General features: G+C 40.1%; 1 protein-coding gene and 1 pseudogene across 4 annotated transcripts in view; one reads left to right on the top strand and one right to left on the bottom strand.

Annotated features, from left to right (window-relative positions):
- The first annotated feature begins 11,561 nt into the window (after positions 1–11,561).
- LOC311632676 (large ribosomal subunit protein eL28-like) lies at positions 11,562–11,983 on the top strand (annotated as a pseudogene). The gene has a single exon. The product of its transcript is annotated as a large ribosomal subunit protein eL28-like (transcript).
- A 2,752-nt stretch (positions 11,984–14,735) lies between these two features.
- The window catches only part of CCAR1 (cell division cycle and apoptosis regulator 1), a 53,691-nt gene continuing 50,946 nt past the window's right edge, over positions 14,736–17,480 (bottom strand). For all 3 annotated transcript variants that reach the window (XM_084904243.1, XM_084904242.1, XM_084904244.1), the window contains 2 exons: positions 15,740–15,945; positions 14,736–15,081 (listed from right to left, as the gene is read on the bottom strand). In XM_084904243.1, the coding sequence (XP_084760369.1) occupies positions 15,022–15,081; positions 15,740–15,945 (266 nt within the window). In that variant the 3' untranslated portion in view covers positions 14,736–15,021. The remainder of the gene's footprint in view (positions 15,082–15,739; positions 15,946–17,480) is intronic.

Here is a 17,480-nt window from a genome sequence, read left to right on the forward strand (position 1 = left end):
CAGCTGATCTATGACTCTCTCTCATCGATGATTCTAACTCTCTATCTCTCTCCCTTCCTTTCTGTACAAAATCAATAAAATATATTTAAAAAAAAAAAAAAAAGAGAGATGTAGCTCAAAGGCTCAGCCTACTGTCTACTTACGTAGTTTAATTTCCCACTCAAAAACAGAAACATGGCTTCAGGAAAGAAGGACTAGAACTAAGGCTCCTGCAGAGGGACAAGGAGGCAGGGTGTCTGCAAGGGCAGGGCCAGGTCGCTCAGAACAAATTTCCAAAATATAGCAGGCCAGGGACAGCTGGAACTGAGGCAATAGACAGTGCTGACAAGTGTGTGGATGTTACTTTACTCAGACCTTACCCTCAGAGAAGCACAAACTGAGATCCTCACACACTCACTCACACATCAGTCCTCCTTCATACCAGCTGGGGCTCTGTATGTCCTGCATTTCATGTCCACAGCTTTCAGCCTTCATCTGTCTTTTCCATTCTCTAGCGGCATTACGGAGTATACGCTTACTTTCATTTCATCACATAATCATTATCAGATTCACCCATGCAGATGCATTAATTCCATGAATAATCCACATCCCCTCACACAGATAACCGTTTTAGGTTGAACTCTAAGAAAGTTATATGCCCTGAAGAAAATTTGCTTTCATGTTGCCTTTCTAATCTATATGGCACTTCACATATCAGACATCAGATCTTCACTGAACTGAACATTCTGAGTCTCATAAATACCTCCGCTAATACTCTCAGTCTCAAGGTCCTACAGTAAGATCAAGGACCAGGCCTGCACCATTTACATGTGCTGTCATACAACATGGCAAACATGCACATACTAATTCCCCTTATCAACATGAAAAACACTCACCAGGAATATTCTAATATTCAAACAATTCCAAAAATACTTGCATACAAAACTACATCTGAATTCATATATTATTATACCATGTAAACCCTTCAAAGTATCCCACACACTGAATTCTGAAATATAATATGTACATGAACTTTCATTCCAAATTCTCATGTGGGTCATGGAAATCTTAACCCCTATAGACTTCACATACCTCATCTACCTTTCTTATGTTAGAAATTTCATTTCCCAGTATCCCCACCATCAGATGGAAAAGTTTCCAATACTGGAGCCTTTGAGAAACCTGTAAGCCAGTCAGATAGGAAACAGGGAAGCACCAATGGACACTTACGAGGTTTGTATGGCGAAGCCTGAAATGGCACTTGTCATTTCCATTCATTTTCCATTGTAGAAGTGTAATCTCATGGTCAGAACTACCTGCAAGGGAAGCTCACAAAGATAAGAGAGTGGTATGTCCACGTTGAATGAAGACAGCAATCTCTGTCCCATTTTCAAAGAAGCCACTTTGTACAAACCCAGTTACCCAGGACATATACTGGCACAGTAACTACTTCAGTGCACTTAATAGTTTCATAGGAACCACATTACACTATCCATCCAGGCCGCGTGTGCTCAATGAATGTGATACATAGTAGACTCTTTGATTAAAGGATAGATGAATACACAAATTACAGTCATGGGCTGCATATCTGTGATTTTAATTTCTCAGCAAAGCTGGATTCACAAGAAGAGTTTTTGCAGTGCAGACACAAGGCAGTGGCTATAACTCAATCCGAGAATGAATCGACGGCGCCTTCTTCAGACAGTGGAATCTTCATCTCTTCTAAAGACAAGGGGATTGGTGCTGGTAAGGAGGGACTAGTGAGAAGGATGCAAAGGGAGGTGGCATCTAGACAGAAACCAGACTTGAGCTGAACATTTCTGCCCATTAATGGGCAACTGGCTGCCCAGTACAAACAGATACTCCAATGATTCTGCCTCTTCTTAGTTGGGGTCAGCGTAGAAACAATACTTTCCAAGAGAAAACACTGCAAACAGCTGGAGTGAGACCAAGGAGATCAGTGGAGAACAGCCTTCTATTTGACGAAATAAGGGAAGAGGGTCTAAGGGAATGAGAGATTTATCAAAGAAACATGGAAGAATATGTTCCTGTGAGCTGGCCAAGGGCATGTCATATTACCAGGAACCTGTGAAGCAGCAACTTATCAAAGGCCCAATGTGGTAGGATCCTCAAGAACTGAACTTGAGGGAGAGTGCAGAGATACCCAGGCAAAGACACCATCACATCCATGTTTTCATAGCCAGTGTTTCCCATTCACACTCATCCCATATAAGACCCCTCTGCTGTCACTGTCCCATCATTCATTTCCCTATAATCTTCCACATGCATCTAAATTCTCCATGCTGGGTATGTATGGGGGGGGGGGCAATGTTAAAATATGTACACAGATAGTAATTTAATAAATAAATAAATAAATAAATAAATAAAAAATAAAAAATAAAAATAAATAAATTCTCCATGCTGGATTTTTGTCCATACCATGCAAACAGGTCTAATTTCTCTGACTCCTAAGACCCTCGATTAGTATCTTTGTTTTTATATTTTATGGAAATAGAAGGGCACAATCTATACTTTGTGTCTAGCTCCTATCACTAATCACTAAATTTGTGGAATCTATTCATGTTGTGTATGCTGTAAATTTTGTTCCTTTTGGTACATGTATATCATTGCATAAATATTATATTTTCATTGACTATTTTATCTGATCATTAGGATTGCTTTCAGTCTGAATGCCTTGAAAAAGTGATGTTGTGGGTATTCAATTGCATGTATTTTTCACTATGGACACATTTCTACTTGCTGAATGCTTAAGAATTAGATTGCTAGGACATAGTTCCCATATTCTATTTTAATCCCTTCAGAACTCAATCTTTCATACTTTTTGATCTCTAATGCAATCACGTGTTACCACACATCTAATGTTACACAAACTTATCTGAACTCTATGCCATGTTTTCAAAGCATTATTTCTTTTATATGCCTTCATTTACAATCCCCTTTAATTATTCCCTCACATTATGCAAATACACTAACTGCTTTAATCTCAAAGAGTATATTCCCAGTAATAACATTCCTTATCTAAAGCACATAAATGTATAATTATTGATAATGCAATCTACATACATAAATGTGTAGTAAACTAACACAGAGACATAAAACACACACAACCTTAACCTTTTCAGTCACACAAAGTTCATCCATATTCACATTAGCAAATACCAAATCAACCTTACATCAAACCTTAACCCAGTTTTAACCAACACATTATGCACTTAACCAGCATGCACATCACATTCAAATAACACTTGATAGCCAATCCCACTGATATTCACAAAACACACCATTTAGCAAGTTTACTTATAGTTTGGAGTTCATGGAATTTGAAATGGAAAACTCGTATTAATTTCTATGAGGTGTCCTGTTTAGTAATGGTGCCTCACATGTCATGTGCACTCAACAAGTAATTTTTGAATTGACACAGACCTAGGCAAAGGCCTCATCTCAATGTTCTATTTTATTCCATTGCCCAGAACACCGCATCAGCCAAGACAACGTGCCTCAGTCTGGGTCACCCATGGAGGCCTCAGCCTGTAGTTACCCAACAGGAGAAGAGTCTAGCTCCTCAGAACATCTTATCGGTGACTCCACCACAATCAGGCGTCCTCATCTTGATGAGAATGGCAAGGAATACACAGGTGGGACCTGAGTTTGGTCAAGAGATGTAGGTCAGTTCCTCAGTCTACTCTCTGTTAGTTCACTTTCCCCTCAAAGACAGGCAAGGGGCTTTAGGGCAGAAGGACCAGTACTAAGGCTTCTGCAGAGGGACAAGGAGGGAGTGTGCTTTCCAGAACTCAGCTAAGTCCTTCAGCACAAATGCCCACCATAGCAGCACCAGGACAGCGGTGGCTGAGGTAGAGAACAGTGCTGACATATGCATGGGAGTTTACTCAGAGCCTTCCCCTCAGATAAACACAAACTCAGATCTTCACACTCTCTCACACATCTGTCCTCCTCCATACCAGGTTAGGCTCCATTTCTGCTGCTTTCCCCTAGTTCTCTCATATACACAGGCCTTCCCTCCTCATCTATCTTTTCCATTCTCTAGCAGCATTACCTAGATACACTCTTACTTTTATTTCTTCACACAATCATTTTTCAGACTCACCCATTTATACATTCATTACATAAATAATCCCCATACCCTCAGACAGATAACCTCTTTAGGTCAAACTCACATGCCCTAAGGGAAAGGAACTTTCATGTCTTGTGCCCCTAACTAACCATATGTCACTTCATCCACCAGGCCTGAGACCTTCATAGAGCTGCACACTCTGAGAGCACATACACACCTCCCCTAATGCTCTCAATCGCACTGTCTCACAGTAAGAACAGGCACCACTCCTGCGCTGTTCACATGTGCTGTCACTCCACATAACAAGCATGTTCTCAGCCATTTGCCATCCTCTTTCAGCAACATGGAAACACTTCCCAGCTCTGTCCAAAACTCTACATGAATGTGCTAATCATCCTCATTCTTACATACTTCTGCCATGTCAATACCTCAGATACAGCACACCACACACAGAATTCTGAAATATCACATATATATCTATTTTTACCTCACATGGTCACATACTGCATGGGTAGCTTAAATCCTACAGTCCTTGCATATATTTTCTAATCATTTTATGTTTCAAATTTTCTTTCCTAGAAATCAAGGAGATGCCTGTGTCCCAGGTCTTGGAGCAAACGGAGGACACCTCTGACTATTCACATAACAAAATTCCTTCCCGTGCATTTAATAATAACGAACCCGTGATGTCCCCAGTACCTGGGACAGAGCAAAGGCTCAAGAAAATTTACTACATGCGGGTACAATTGAAAAGGGATGTGGCCGTCTTATACCATACAAAGGAAGGGTGGGTGCCTCCCTCAAAAAAGATTAAAATGGAAGAAATGCTCTATATTGGAAAGGCCCATAAAAATGTCCCCGCTTCTCACATGTCTGAGGATAAACACCTAATTTCCCCTGAGCCGATGTTAGACAGCAGAGCCCAGGAGAAAAGGGTGGAGGCTGACAGTCCAGTACAGCCTCCCGCTCAGAGCTGGTATCCCAGCGCTAAGACGCCTGAGTGGCTGGTGGCCCAGGACACTGGGTTCAGGTGCATGGCCTGCTGCCGGGTGTTCCCCAGTTTAGAAGTCCTCCAGGAGCATGTGGAGTGCGGGGTCAGGGAGGGCTTCAGCTGTCACGTTTACCATAAGGCCATGACTGTTCTAAAGTACGAAGAGTATCAGAGGAAGGAGAAAGAGAAGAGAATAAGGCAACGTTTAGATGCCAGAAGGAAAATCATTTAGGCACGAAGACAAACTTGTACAACTAAGTAGGCTGTTTTTCAGCCCTTACAAGAGAGGAAGTGAAGGTTAGACTCCATTCTCTTCAAGCAGACCTAGTATCCAATCTTTTTACTCATACCTACCACCACCATCTCTGCACCCCACCACCTGTCTCAGCAGACAGCCCCTTGTAATACCACCTACCACTTTCCTGAGGGGTAAGAAGGCAGAACACACCATCCCAGACACTGCCTTTCCTCTATCCAAGTTTATTATATACCATCCTTGACGCATGCTTGATGCAAAAGACTATAAACACCATAAAATTTTGATAGTACAGATTGAAATTCCCCTCCCCTATACCCCACCCCTGTTTTTTCACGAAATTGGCCTTTGTTAAAAAAAATTTACATATTTTTCTATCTCCCTTTCTTTAAATGAAGATATCCATTTTTCCCCAGTATCTCCCTGTAATGTATTCACCTTCACAATTATTTGGCTGGAAGACAGACATTATGGAGGTACAAAAAGGTTCTGCATGGGTGAAAGCAAAAGCAACTATAATCCACCTCTAACCTCCTAGGAACTTATGGAAACACAGGTGCATATACAACTCTTATACATACATATCCATGGGGAAGGATGCAGCACACAATGAACAATTACAAGATACTCTAATATTTATATTAACACGTGTATATATACAGGTTTCTAAAATGTCATAGTGCATATTTAAGGTGAATATAATTTTAGAAGGGTGACAGCTACCAACTTGAAAAACACTATTTCCATTTTTATTTACATGCATGTCATTTACTCTTAATTTTATACATTTTTAACTGTCACTATTAATTTTTTGTCTCTCTGCCATCTTCAGAGGGTAAGAAAAAAATGAAAATTCAAAAAGTATTATTTCTAATTCACAAAACTATAAGGGAGAATGGAAATTAAAAATAGATCCATGTTTAAATGATCTTTATAATTTGTAGCTTTTACTCTTCTGAAATTATTAAAGCTTAAACCTGTACTATGACAATTTGGATACCCTTATGTATTCATATTAGATTGTCTTGTAACTTTTCATTTTGTGCTGCATCCTTCCCCATAAAAACACATGTATATGAACTGTATATTCACTCGTGTGTCCACAAGTGCATAGAAGCTAAGAGATGGATTACAGTTGCTGTTTTCACCTGAGTATTTTCTCCTTCTTCCATGGAAAAGAAGGTCTGTTTTCTGCCAAATATGTGGGCAAGTCAGACCAGTCAAGTGAAGTCATTACTTCTCTGCCTTCCTGTCATCATCCAGCCCCGTTACCCCCAGTGAACATCTATCCCTGACCAATCTGTACTGATAACTTGGAAGGTAAAACAGGAGAGACACTGGGCTAGTAGTGGTGGTGGTAGTGATGAGTTATCCTTTGTCTGCAACTCAAATGAAAGTTTTCCACTCTTCAATTCCTCTTTTTTGAAAGATCGGGCTGTTTAAACTGTTACTCTAAGCCATTAAGCGTCAGCACTAAATCTTCAATACGTTCTTAGATTTTTCCCCCCCTTAGTTAGCCTAAGCCATTGCCTGTTGTTTGTAACATGTTCTCTAACTAATGCAAATTAGCTTCAACATAATAATTTCTTCCATTTTAATAGCTGAAATGACATAACCTAGAAGGGACCACATTATACTCCTCTGACATCATATCGAAACACTAAGGGATATACTGGTAGCCAGTACATATAGTATGTCCTTGATTAATTAGGAAAGTGCATAGCCGCCAATATTTTTATGCATATCTACCACCACAATCTCTGCAACCATCCCAGCAATATGAGCAGACGGCCCCTTTTAATACCACCTAGCACTTTCCTGAGGAAGAAGGCAGACCACACATCCCAGATACTGTGCAACCTTCTATCCAACTTTATTATACCCCTACATATGCCATCTATGAATACATGTATGATGCAAAAGACTAAGCACCTTAGAAATTTAATGATATAGATTGGTTTTAATATTGGTTTTAATATACCTCTCCCCTGTCCTCAGCCCTTATATTTCAATGAAAGTGCTTTGTTAGGATAGCATGTTCTGGAGTCTAGAATGTATTTAGTACCACCTAGCACTCTCCTGAGGAAGAAGGCAGACCACACATCCCAGATACTGTCTTACCCTCTATCCAACTTTATTATATCTCCTACATATGCCATCTATGAATACATGCCTGATGCAAAAAAAACTGTAAGCACCTTAGAAATTTAACAATACAGATTGTAATATCCCTCCCCTGTAATCAGCCCTTATATTTCAATGAAAGTGTTTTGTTAAGATAGCATGTACTGGAGTCTAGAATGTATTTGCAAAGTAACATATATTCATTCATCTGTTCCTTAGGGAATTTTGTTAAATGGATAAAGCAAATAAAATTTCTTACATGCTACCAATTCCATTTTTGGCATTCACTATGTGTTCTTATTTTCTATATGATGGCTAATAGTTCTATTATCTATATATGTTACACTAAGTTATTTTCCCCATTTTCTTAAAAAAAAATGCAAGTATATATCCTGTTGAGATTCAAAATCCTCTCTATGCTTGTCATCATTTTCTGCCTCATTCCAGTACATCTAATACTACGTACACTATAAAATACATCTTAAAAAGTCTAGTACTTTCTACAGTGTCTACCCAAGAATGATTCAAGTATCTAAAATCATGTTTTGTATTATAAGATAGCTTTTAATTTTCTACAGGTTAAAAATTGAGGACATTGGGGAAAAAAACATTTTCCCTTATTAATGAGTTGTGCCTTTGTTTTAAATTCATAGTAATTTTATATTGTATAATTTTTATCTATTCATAGTAATGTTTTAAAAGTTTTCTCTTGAAGATAAAGTGACTTAAGAGTTTGCTATTTTTGCCGAAACCAGTTTGGCTCAGTGGTAGAGCATTGGTCTGGGGACTGAAAGGTCCCAGGTTCGATTCTGGTCAAGGGCATGTACATTGGTTGGGGGTACATCCCTGATAGGGGGTGTGCAGGAGGCAGCTGGTCGATGTCTCTCTCTCATCGACGTTTCTAGCTCTCTATCTCTCTCCCTTCCTCCTCTCTGTAAAATATCAATAAAATAAAATAAAAAGAGTTCGCTATTTTTTAAAAATAATATTTTTATTGATTTCCACACAGGAAGAGAGAGATAGATGAAGACAGAGTGACTTGGAAAGAGTTTGCTATTTTTTAGAAACATCAATGATGAAAGAAAATCATTGACTGGCTGCCTCACAATCAGGCATGTAACCTGATCAGAAATCAAACCATGACCTCCTGGTTCAGAGGTTGATGCTCAACCACTGAACCACACCATCTGAGCTAATTTTATTTTATTTTATATTTATTTGAGAGAGAGAGAAACATTGATCAATTGCCTCCCATATGTGTATTGACCAGGAGTTGAATTCAAAACCTAGGTATGTGCCCTAAGAATTGAACCTACCACCCTTTCATGGAGGAAAACACTCCAACCCACTGAGCTACACTGACCAGGGCAAGCTTCCGTTTTTCTCGGCAATCTGCTGACTGCTGGGGACTCCCCACAATGAAGAGCTAACATGACTAAGGCATTACAGAAACAACTGTGGCTGAAAGGATTCGCTTTAGAATAGCACAGAATTCTCATTTTATTTCAAATTCCAGTTCTTATGGTGGTAGTTGGTTGGTTGGTGCTCTTCTGAAAACAGTAGCACAAAGGTTAAATATTCACCTCTGGAAACATTTCACAGCCTCCTGAGTACAAAATTTGAATGCCTCCTGAGTACAAAAGGCCTGGGACAAATAACAGATGGGCTTGGAACATGGCATCAGTGTAGCCCAAGGTTACAAGTGCACTTTATGCCTTAAGGAAGAATGGGCTAACGTAGGTTTTCATTAAATATTTATGTTATAGTCAGAAATGGCAAGCGGTCTTTGTGTGGCCAGGAACTGGCTTTCAACAGGTCCATCTGGCTAAGAAAGAAGATGAATGGCCATTAAATATTTATTCTTTACACTATATTCAGAGGAGATTCTGCTCTTTCCCTGCCGGAAGGAAGATAAAGAGGCTTGAGGTAAACAGTGAGCTGCATTTAGAGATGCACTCTTATAAAAAGACAGCTTCACCTAGGAGGTGTCTCTGAGGTTTTATTGAAGCCCAAGGATGTGAAATATTAAAACTTTACCATTTATTTGGGCACCACGATGGAATAACTTATTTTTTGGTTGTATTTTCTTGCCTTTAAAATGGGGGAAATAACATGACAAATTTTTCTTTTTCTCTTTTGCTGAAGCATAGACTATTAAGAGCTCTATCAATTTTAAAAAATTCTGATATGACCCTTGATTCTGATAAGCAAAGAATTTGTCATCTTAACCGGTTTGGCTTAGTGAATAGAGTGTTGGTCTTCAGACTGAAGGGTCCCCAGTTCAATCCCGGTCAAGGACGTGTACTTTGGTTGTGGTCACATCCCCAGTACAGGAGGCAGCTGATTGATGTTTCTCTCTCTTCAATGTTTCTAACTCTCTATCCCTCCCCCTTCCTCTCTGTAAAAAATCAATAAAATGTATTTTTAAAAAATAAAAATAAAACGGGGGCCGAAACCGGTTTGGCTCAGTGGATAGAGCATCAGCCTGCGGACTGGAAGGTCCCAGGTTCGATTTGGGTCAAGGGCATGTACATTGATTGCGGGCACATCCCCAGTAGGGGGTGTGCAGGAGGCAGCTGGTGGATGATTCTCTCTCACTGATGTTTCTAACTCTCTATCCCTCTCTCTTCTTCTCTCAAAAAATAAATAAAATATATTTTTTTAATTAAATAAAAAATAAATAAAACAGGAAAATTAACAGCAGAGCTCAAGGCTTAACATCTGAATGGCAGAGTTCTTCTTTTATTCCAAATCCTGATTTCCTCTGTATTTGATTTCATGCAATTTGAAATTAGGCTGGCTCTAACAAAATATATTAAATATATTAAAATGCCTAGATATTTTTGATTAATAAATCTCTGTAAAACCACCTGTGGTTAACCCCGCATTTTCGCCCTGCACTGCTGTAAGTAGGTTCTCTCTAAACTGCACATTTAGACGCACGAGGTTTTTGAGCTAATCCAAGTAGCCTGACATTTTAGGGTGTTCACATCAATGGCTAGAATGGATTACTTTGATTGTCCTAAATGTGGTATAAACGCAAATGCCATCACCCTCACAGGGCTCTTGTCTTCAATCAAAATCGTGTAAGTGAGCCTCTATCTTTACTCCTGCCTAAATTGTTCGCTGAACTTGGGCCCTGCTTCTGACTCCTGCCGCTGTGGCTGGGGCTCTGACAGTCTGCTAAACCCTCTCTTTCTGGGGGGCTAGCTTCTGTCTGCATGGCCCTGCCACTGGCCGAGTTCTAATCCAAACCAGTCAATTTCCCTGCGATTAAGATTATACGCTGCCTGATTTTCAGTAAGACTGACACAGCCTAGACTAGAGGATTACCATCTCCTCGCCCCCTTCTTTCTCTCTCCACCCACCAGATTAGATCTTTGGACAGTGAAGTCAGCCTGTGCACAGTAATCTGGATTACTGTCCATCCCTGGGTAGGGCCTGGGAGAGCAACACAGGATGACCCCACACATCACCGGTCCCATTGACTGCAACATACTCTCGCTCTGGAACTCAATGTTTGGAAATGTATCTAACTTAGCCCAACTAAGTTTCTCTCACCACCGCCTGGCCCACGCAAAGCCATTTCTCTACGCGGGCCTAACTAGTCACAGAAACTCCCCTTTTGCCTCCCGGAGAAAACACAAGGCTCTTTGGTTAAGGCTTCAGAGGGGGAACGCACTGCCTTGAAGATCAGTCAGTCCCTTTAAGATTCAGGCAGATGACTAGCCTCCGGCTGGAGACAGAGAATTGAAATGATAGCCTTTGCGCACGTAAGTTCAAGACATGCTCCCTTCTGGCTTCTGATATCTGCCTAATCCTTGCCTTGTCATTCTCTTGAGATCTCACTGTCAAAAGGCTTTGGTGTCTCTTTACTTCCTCCCGTGCTGACCATCTCAATTTTTCCCCCTCTCAGCCCAGCAACCTACTCTGCGCTCCTGCCCAAGCCAGGTGACAGGCCCCGGCACGGGAAGCGCCAAGCCTTCAATCCTGTCTGAGCATCCTGCTCAGCACTCACCCCGGAGACAGCAGGGACCGCGCTGACCGCACACAGACACTCCCTAGTGGGTTGTTCCGAAGTTTTAAAAATTATCCTTGTAGCCGGCTGCCGCAGCGCCATGTCCGCCCACCTGCAATGGCTGACCGTGCGGAACTGCTCCAGCTTCCTGGTCAAGAGGAACAAGCAGACCTACAGCGCCGAACCCAGTACCTGAAGGCCCGCCACTCCTTCCGCTACAAAGGCCCGGTCCACCGCAAGACGGTGGGCGCGGAGCCGGCGCCCGGCGGCGGCGAAGGCGGGTGGTCATCACGCGGCGCAGGTCCGGCCAGCGGAAGCCGCCTGCTGCGTGCGCACCCCCAGCGACAGGAACGCGCGGGCCACGCAGAGCAGCATCCGGCACGCGATCCGCAGGAACAAGCACCGCTCGGACCTGCGATGGCCGCCGTCCGCCGGGCCAGCGCCATCCTGCGCAGCCACCCCACCAAGAGCTCCCGAGCACCCTCCCCCCAGACAATAAAGGCAGCGGCCGCTCGCCTCTGACCCTCAAAAAATATCCTTTTATTGATTTCAGAGAGGCAGAGGGAGAGAAAGATCGATGATGAGAATCATCGATCGGCTGCCTTCTGCACAGTCCCTTCAGGGACTGAGCCTGAAACGCGGGCATATGCCCTGACCAGAACTGGTGACCTCTTGACTCCTGGGTTGACCCTCAGCCACGCAGCTGAGCAGATTGTTCAGAATTTGATACCACACGGAGGAATTAGCCACTTTTCAGCTTGAGGGTGAGAAGTGAAAACAAAGAAGCCTAAATAGATTTTCCTGAGCTTAATTCAGTTGCTTGAGCAGTTATAACCTTTCCGATAAAAAAACTATCTCAAAGTAGCTTTTCAAAGTGCTTTATCCTGCAGGTTCCTAGACTTGCATTCATTCATTCAACAAATACGGCTTAGCCAATGTAGTAATATTTACCCTTAAAGTAAAAGTCTAAGCTGCTCAGATTATCTCCAAGACAACCGCTGCTTTTCTCGGAGTTTTTTGTTGTTGCTAATGTTTTCATTCACATATGAAGTAGGGAATTATCCGCTGTGTGTGTATGCCTTAGTTCGGAGGTTCTCTGGTTCATCTAGAACAGCAGCTGCAGTCAGTACCTGGCACTTGTCAGAAATGCGAATTCCTGGGCTCTACCCCAGACCTTGTCAATTGAAGTTCTAGTTCCCATCCGGAGTTTAACGAGCCTCCCGGGTGATGCTGATGCACGCTAGTTTGAGAACCACTGCCTCGGGTTCTTAAACTAATGATCACATGCAGACTCCATCATTAATGGGGCTGAAATAAGGAGCTGACTCAGTGACTATCTCACATCATATGTCCTCTGTACACATAAGAAAAACTATATAATTTATAGTCAAAAGCACTTTGGGACTTAATCTTCATTTGTGTACAAACCTGAGCTTGAGGCTTGTTTTTACTAGTGAACACCAAAAGAGGGTCAATATTACCTATTCATAAGGTGAATAATATGTAAGTAGGCAAGAATCAGTTTGCCTTAGACATCTAAATCCTGATTTATATTTGGTGGCTATACGCTGAGTGGCCAGATTATTATGCGTTCAGAGATCATAATAATCTGGCCACTCAGTGTATATATTTCTAGCACCTTCCGCTTCTCTCAAAAATAATAGAAAGATTTATCTATTTTTCTCCATGCTTCCAGTATTGACTTAATTATCTCTGGGTAAAATAAGTCTGAGAGGTGAATGTTATAATTCTTTTTCTCACTTAAAAACATTCTCTATTAAAAAACTACCTTCTTTACTGACTTTGTTACAAGTTTATCTTCAAGATTTTTCCTTAAGCAACAACTTTCCAACCACCCTATAGTGTTTCATCTTAATCTAAAGATGGCAAAAATAACTGTATAATTATGGATCAATCTGTAATCTGACTTCAGAGTTAAACAAACAATAAGACCAGAAACAGGAACTTAAAAGTCATATCATGTAACCATCTACTACTTTAAATCAGAGCTTTTCAACATAGGTACTATTGACATTTTAGGTTACATATTAGGGCTATCCTATGCAATGTAGGATGGTTAGCAACACCCTTGGCCTCTAGCACCTAGATGCTAGTAAGCACTCGCCCAGCTGGGACAAGCAGAAATGTCTTCAGACACTGCTACCACCTGATTAGAAACAGTGTTTAACGGTATATCACATTTCCTACTTTTTCCACTCAACAGCTAATCAACTTTTTAAAAAATATTATCTTTATTGATTTGAGAGAGAAGGGGAGAGGGAGAGGGAGAGAGAAACATCAATGATCAGAATCATTGATAGGCTGCCTCCTGCAAGCCCCCCACCGGGGATGGAGCCCGCAATCCAGGCATGTGCCCCTGACCAGAATCAAACCCGTGACCCTCCAATCTGCAGGCTGACGCTCTATCCACTAAGCCAACCGGCGAGGGCCAGCTAATCAACTCCTTTGTATCCACTCAATTCTGAAGGAAGTACACAGACTAATAAAAAATATTATTTTTAATTATACAATGCTTAACTTAAGACATCATAGCGACATCTACTGGCTTGGTACTGAATTGTACACTTGATATATACTGTAAAAAATCCTCAAAATTATAATACGGGTGCTCTTCTTAGAAAGTTGAACAATTCACTGAAAGCAGTAACATTAACATCAGAACTGTTAATTCTAAGTAAAGCCTTCCACAGATAATATCAACTGTCAATTGCTTCTTAGATTTTTATGTACTCTCTGCCTGATAAATTAAATTTTTAGTGAATGTTTTCAGAGACAGATATTAGAGGAATATCCTTTTACGACGAGTAAAAAAAGTCTGGGTCAAAACTTGCAAAACTTGCCGGGACCGGTTTGGCTCAGTGGATAGAGCGTCAGCCTGGGGACTGAAAGGTCCCGGGTTCGATTCCGGGCAAGGGCATGTACCTTGGTTGCGGGCACATCCCCAGTAGGGGGTGTGCAAGAGGCAGCTGATCGATGATTCTCTCTCATCGATGTTTCTAACTCTCTATCCCTCTCTCTTCCACTCTGTGAAAAATCAATAAAATATATTTAAAAAAAAAAAAACTTGCAAAACTTAAGCAGCATGCTTTTTTATAATTTATACTAAAACTTAAAAATACCAAAAATTTTAAAATAATGAATAATTCTATAAATAAAATTACAGCAATTCTCTAGATTTTTATTTCTTCTCTTCTCTCTTTTTCCCCCTAGGTATTTTAATAAAAGACATTTGGTAATTAAATTCTACTGTCAATTAAAATGATGAAGTTTATTGGTGTTAAAACTATAACAAAGTTGATCCTAAAACATTTTGCAATGCAAAATTATTTCACTCAAGGAGTGTTTAATAATTTGAATGCCAGGAATTACAAGCAATTTTCAAAAGCAGAGACTCTCACATTCATAAAACTTTATACATCGTTTGTACTAACAGATATTTATACTACTAAAATCAAACATGCATCACTTCCAAACATTCTTGTATCATGATTTTTTATATTACATTATTTAACACCATTTCTTTGCCATTACACGTATTATCATACACTTGCACCATTCTCCTTGGATTTCTGATCTTTATCTTCACTCTTCACATTATCCTATATAAAATAACAAAAAGATTTTATTAGAATTTCTTAAATGTAACTATAACAAATAGTAAACAGAGATATCCATTTTAGTATCTATGGAAAATTGACCCTGTGGGGCAATTATTTTCAAGTCTTTAAATTCTATGCAGAATGGCTTCTAGTATTTGAGAAATGAGAAGTTCTAAGGAATAACAGCAGTGAATTCCCTGCACTACAGATATTTTTCTCTTTATTCTGAAAGAGAAAAAGATTTAGATCTCTATTATTAAAGTTAGTTTATAATGACATTGAGTTACTGGATTTTTTTCCCTAGTAACAAAAGAATACTAGTCAATTAATTTTGAGAGTGCCAAAGAGTTTCTCCTCTGCCCAATAGTAAATGGGTTTTTAAAAGAAATGAGTGGTTTTATCTTCCTCAAATTCAAATTCACTGAAGAATACAAATAAAATTTGCTATATGAAATCTGTTCATATAAACCATATTGACAACCTGAATAGGTTCTAAAAAAATACGATATTTAGGGAATTGCTTTTGAACAATCTAATGAAGGACAGAACGCTACCATTATTTGCTCCAAGAAAAATCACCAAGAAATAGTGCGAAATATTGATAGATTAAAAAAACTGGAATAAATTATGAAAACATTGGAAGTACAAAACTACTAACCTTGTTGAGAACAGTGTGGATTTCATCCATTACTGTGGATAAGTTTCTGATTGTCTTATTCAGTTGGTTTTCAAATTGCAAATTCATATTTTCTGAAATCTTTAAGTTATCTTGTAACTGACCAAGGTCCTTTTTAATTTCTCTGAGTTCCCCAGAGAGGCTTTTGTTGGAATTCTCCAAATTTAATATGGTCTTTTCATCCTCATCTATTAAAAGAAGCATATGCAATTCCTTTAAATGGCCTACAAATGTCAATTTCAAAAATTACAAAGCAAACTGCAATACTCAAAGTTTTATCTATGTATTACTTCTAAAATCCAGGTTCCATTTATAGATGATTGCATAGATTAGACAAAATAGCAGAAACTGGTCAAAAATAGGAGGATGAAGCCCGTTTGGCTCAGATGGACAGAGCATCGGCCCTCGGACTTAAGGATCCCAGGTTTGATTCTGGTCAAGGGCACATACCTTGGTTGCAGGAGACAATCAATTGATGTGTCTCTCTCACATCAATGTTTCTGTCTCTCTTCCTCCCTTCCACTTTCTAAAAATCAATGAAAAAATATCCTCGGGTTGCCCTAGCCAGTTTGGCTCAGGGCATATAGTGTCAGCCTGTGGACTGAAGGGTCCCAGATTTGATTCTGATCAAGGGCGCAAGCCCAGGTTGTGGGCTCGATCACCAGTAGGGGGTGTGCAGAAGGCAGCTGATTAATGATTCTCTCTCATCATTGATGTCTCTCTCTCTCTTTATTCCTCTCTCCCTTCTCTCTGATATCAATAAAAATATACATATTTAGCCGAAACCGGTTTGGCTCAGTGGAAAGAGCGTCGGTCCGGGGACTGAAAGGTCCCAGGTTCAATTCCAGTGAAGAGCATGTACACTGGTTGCGGGCACATCCTCAGTAGGGGGTATGCAAGAGGCAGCTGGTCGATGTTTCTCTCTCATCAACGTTTCTAGCTCTCTATCCCTCTCCCTTCCTCTCTGTGGAAAATTAATATATTTAAATATATATATTTTTAAAATCCTTGGGTGAAGATTAACAAAAATAAAATAAAAATCAAATCTTAAAAAAAAAAAAAAGTATGAAAAGGATGCAACAGAACAATAAAAAAAAACACTGAGAATATGCCTGGTGAAGTATGGCTCAATGGTTGAGCATCAACCTATGAACCAGAAGGTCATGCTTCAGTTCCCAGTCAGGGCACATGCCTGGTTGCAGGCTTGATCCTCAGGGTGGGACATACAGGAGAGAGCCAATGATGATTCTCTCTCTCATCATTGATGTTTCAATCGCTCTCTCCCTTCTTCTCTAAAATCAATAAAAAAATATTTTTAAGAAACAGCAAAACAAACAAACAAACAAAAACCTGAGAATACATATGAAGATCTAAGATTAAGTCTTATATAGTTAAGCAATTCCTTACCATTAACCAAAATGATCAAAAGTAAAGTTACATTATGTGGTCTAGACCAGGTGTCGGCAACCTGCGGCTCTTTTTGTTAAGTGAAAAAATCCTTTTTCTGCACGATCCGGTATATAGCATTTAGGTAAGAAACAACATATGCAGTGTTATATTTGTTTTAAATGTCGCAATGGTTTTGCGGCTCCCAGGTTTTTTTTTTTCCTTCGAAAACAGGTCCAAGTGGCTCTTTATGTCTTAAAGGTTGCCGACCCCTGGTCTAGACTGAAAAATACGATATATATATGTACAGGTATGTATATGTATCTACACAAATATA

Source organism: Pipistrellus hanaki (genome assembly GCF_964339955.1).
Source record: "Pipistrellus hanaki genome assembly, chromosome: 14".
NCBI classification, from domain to species: Eukaryota; Metazoa; Chordata; class Mammalia; order Chiroptera; family Vespertilionidae; genus Pipistrellus; species Pipistrellus hanaki.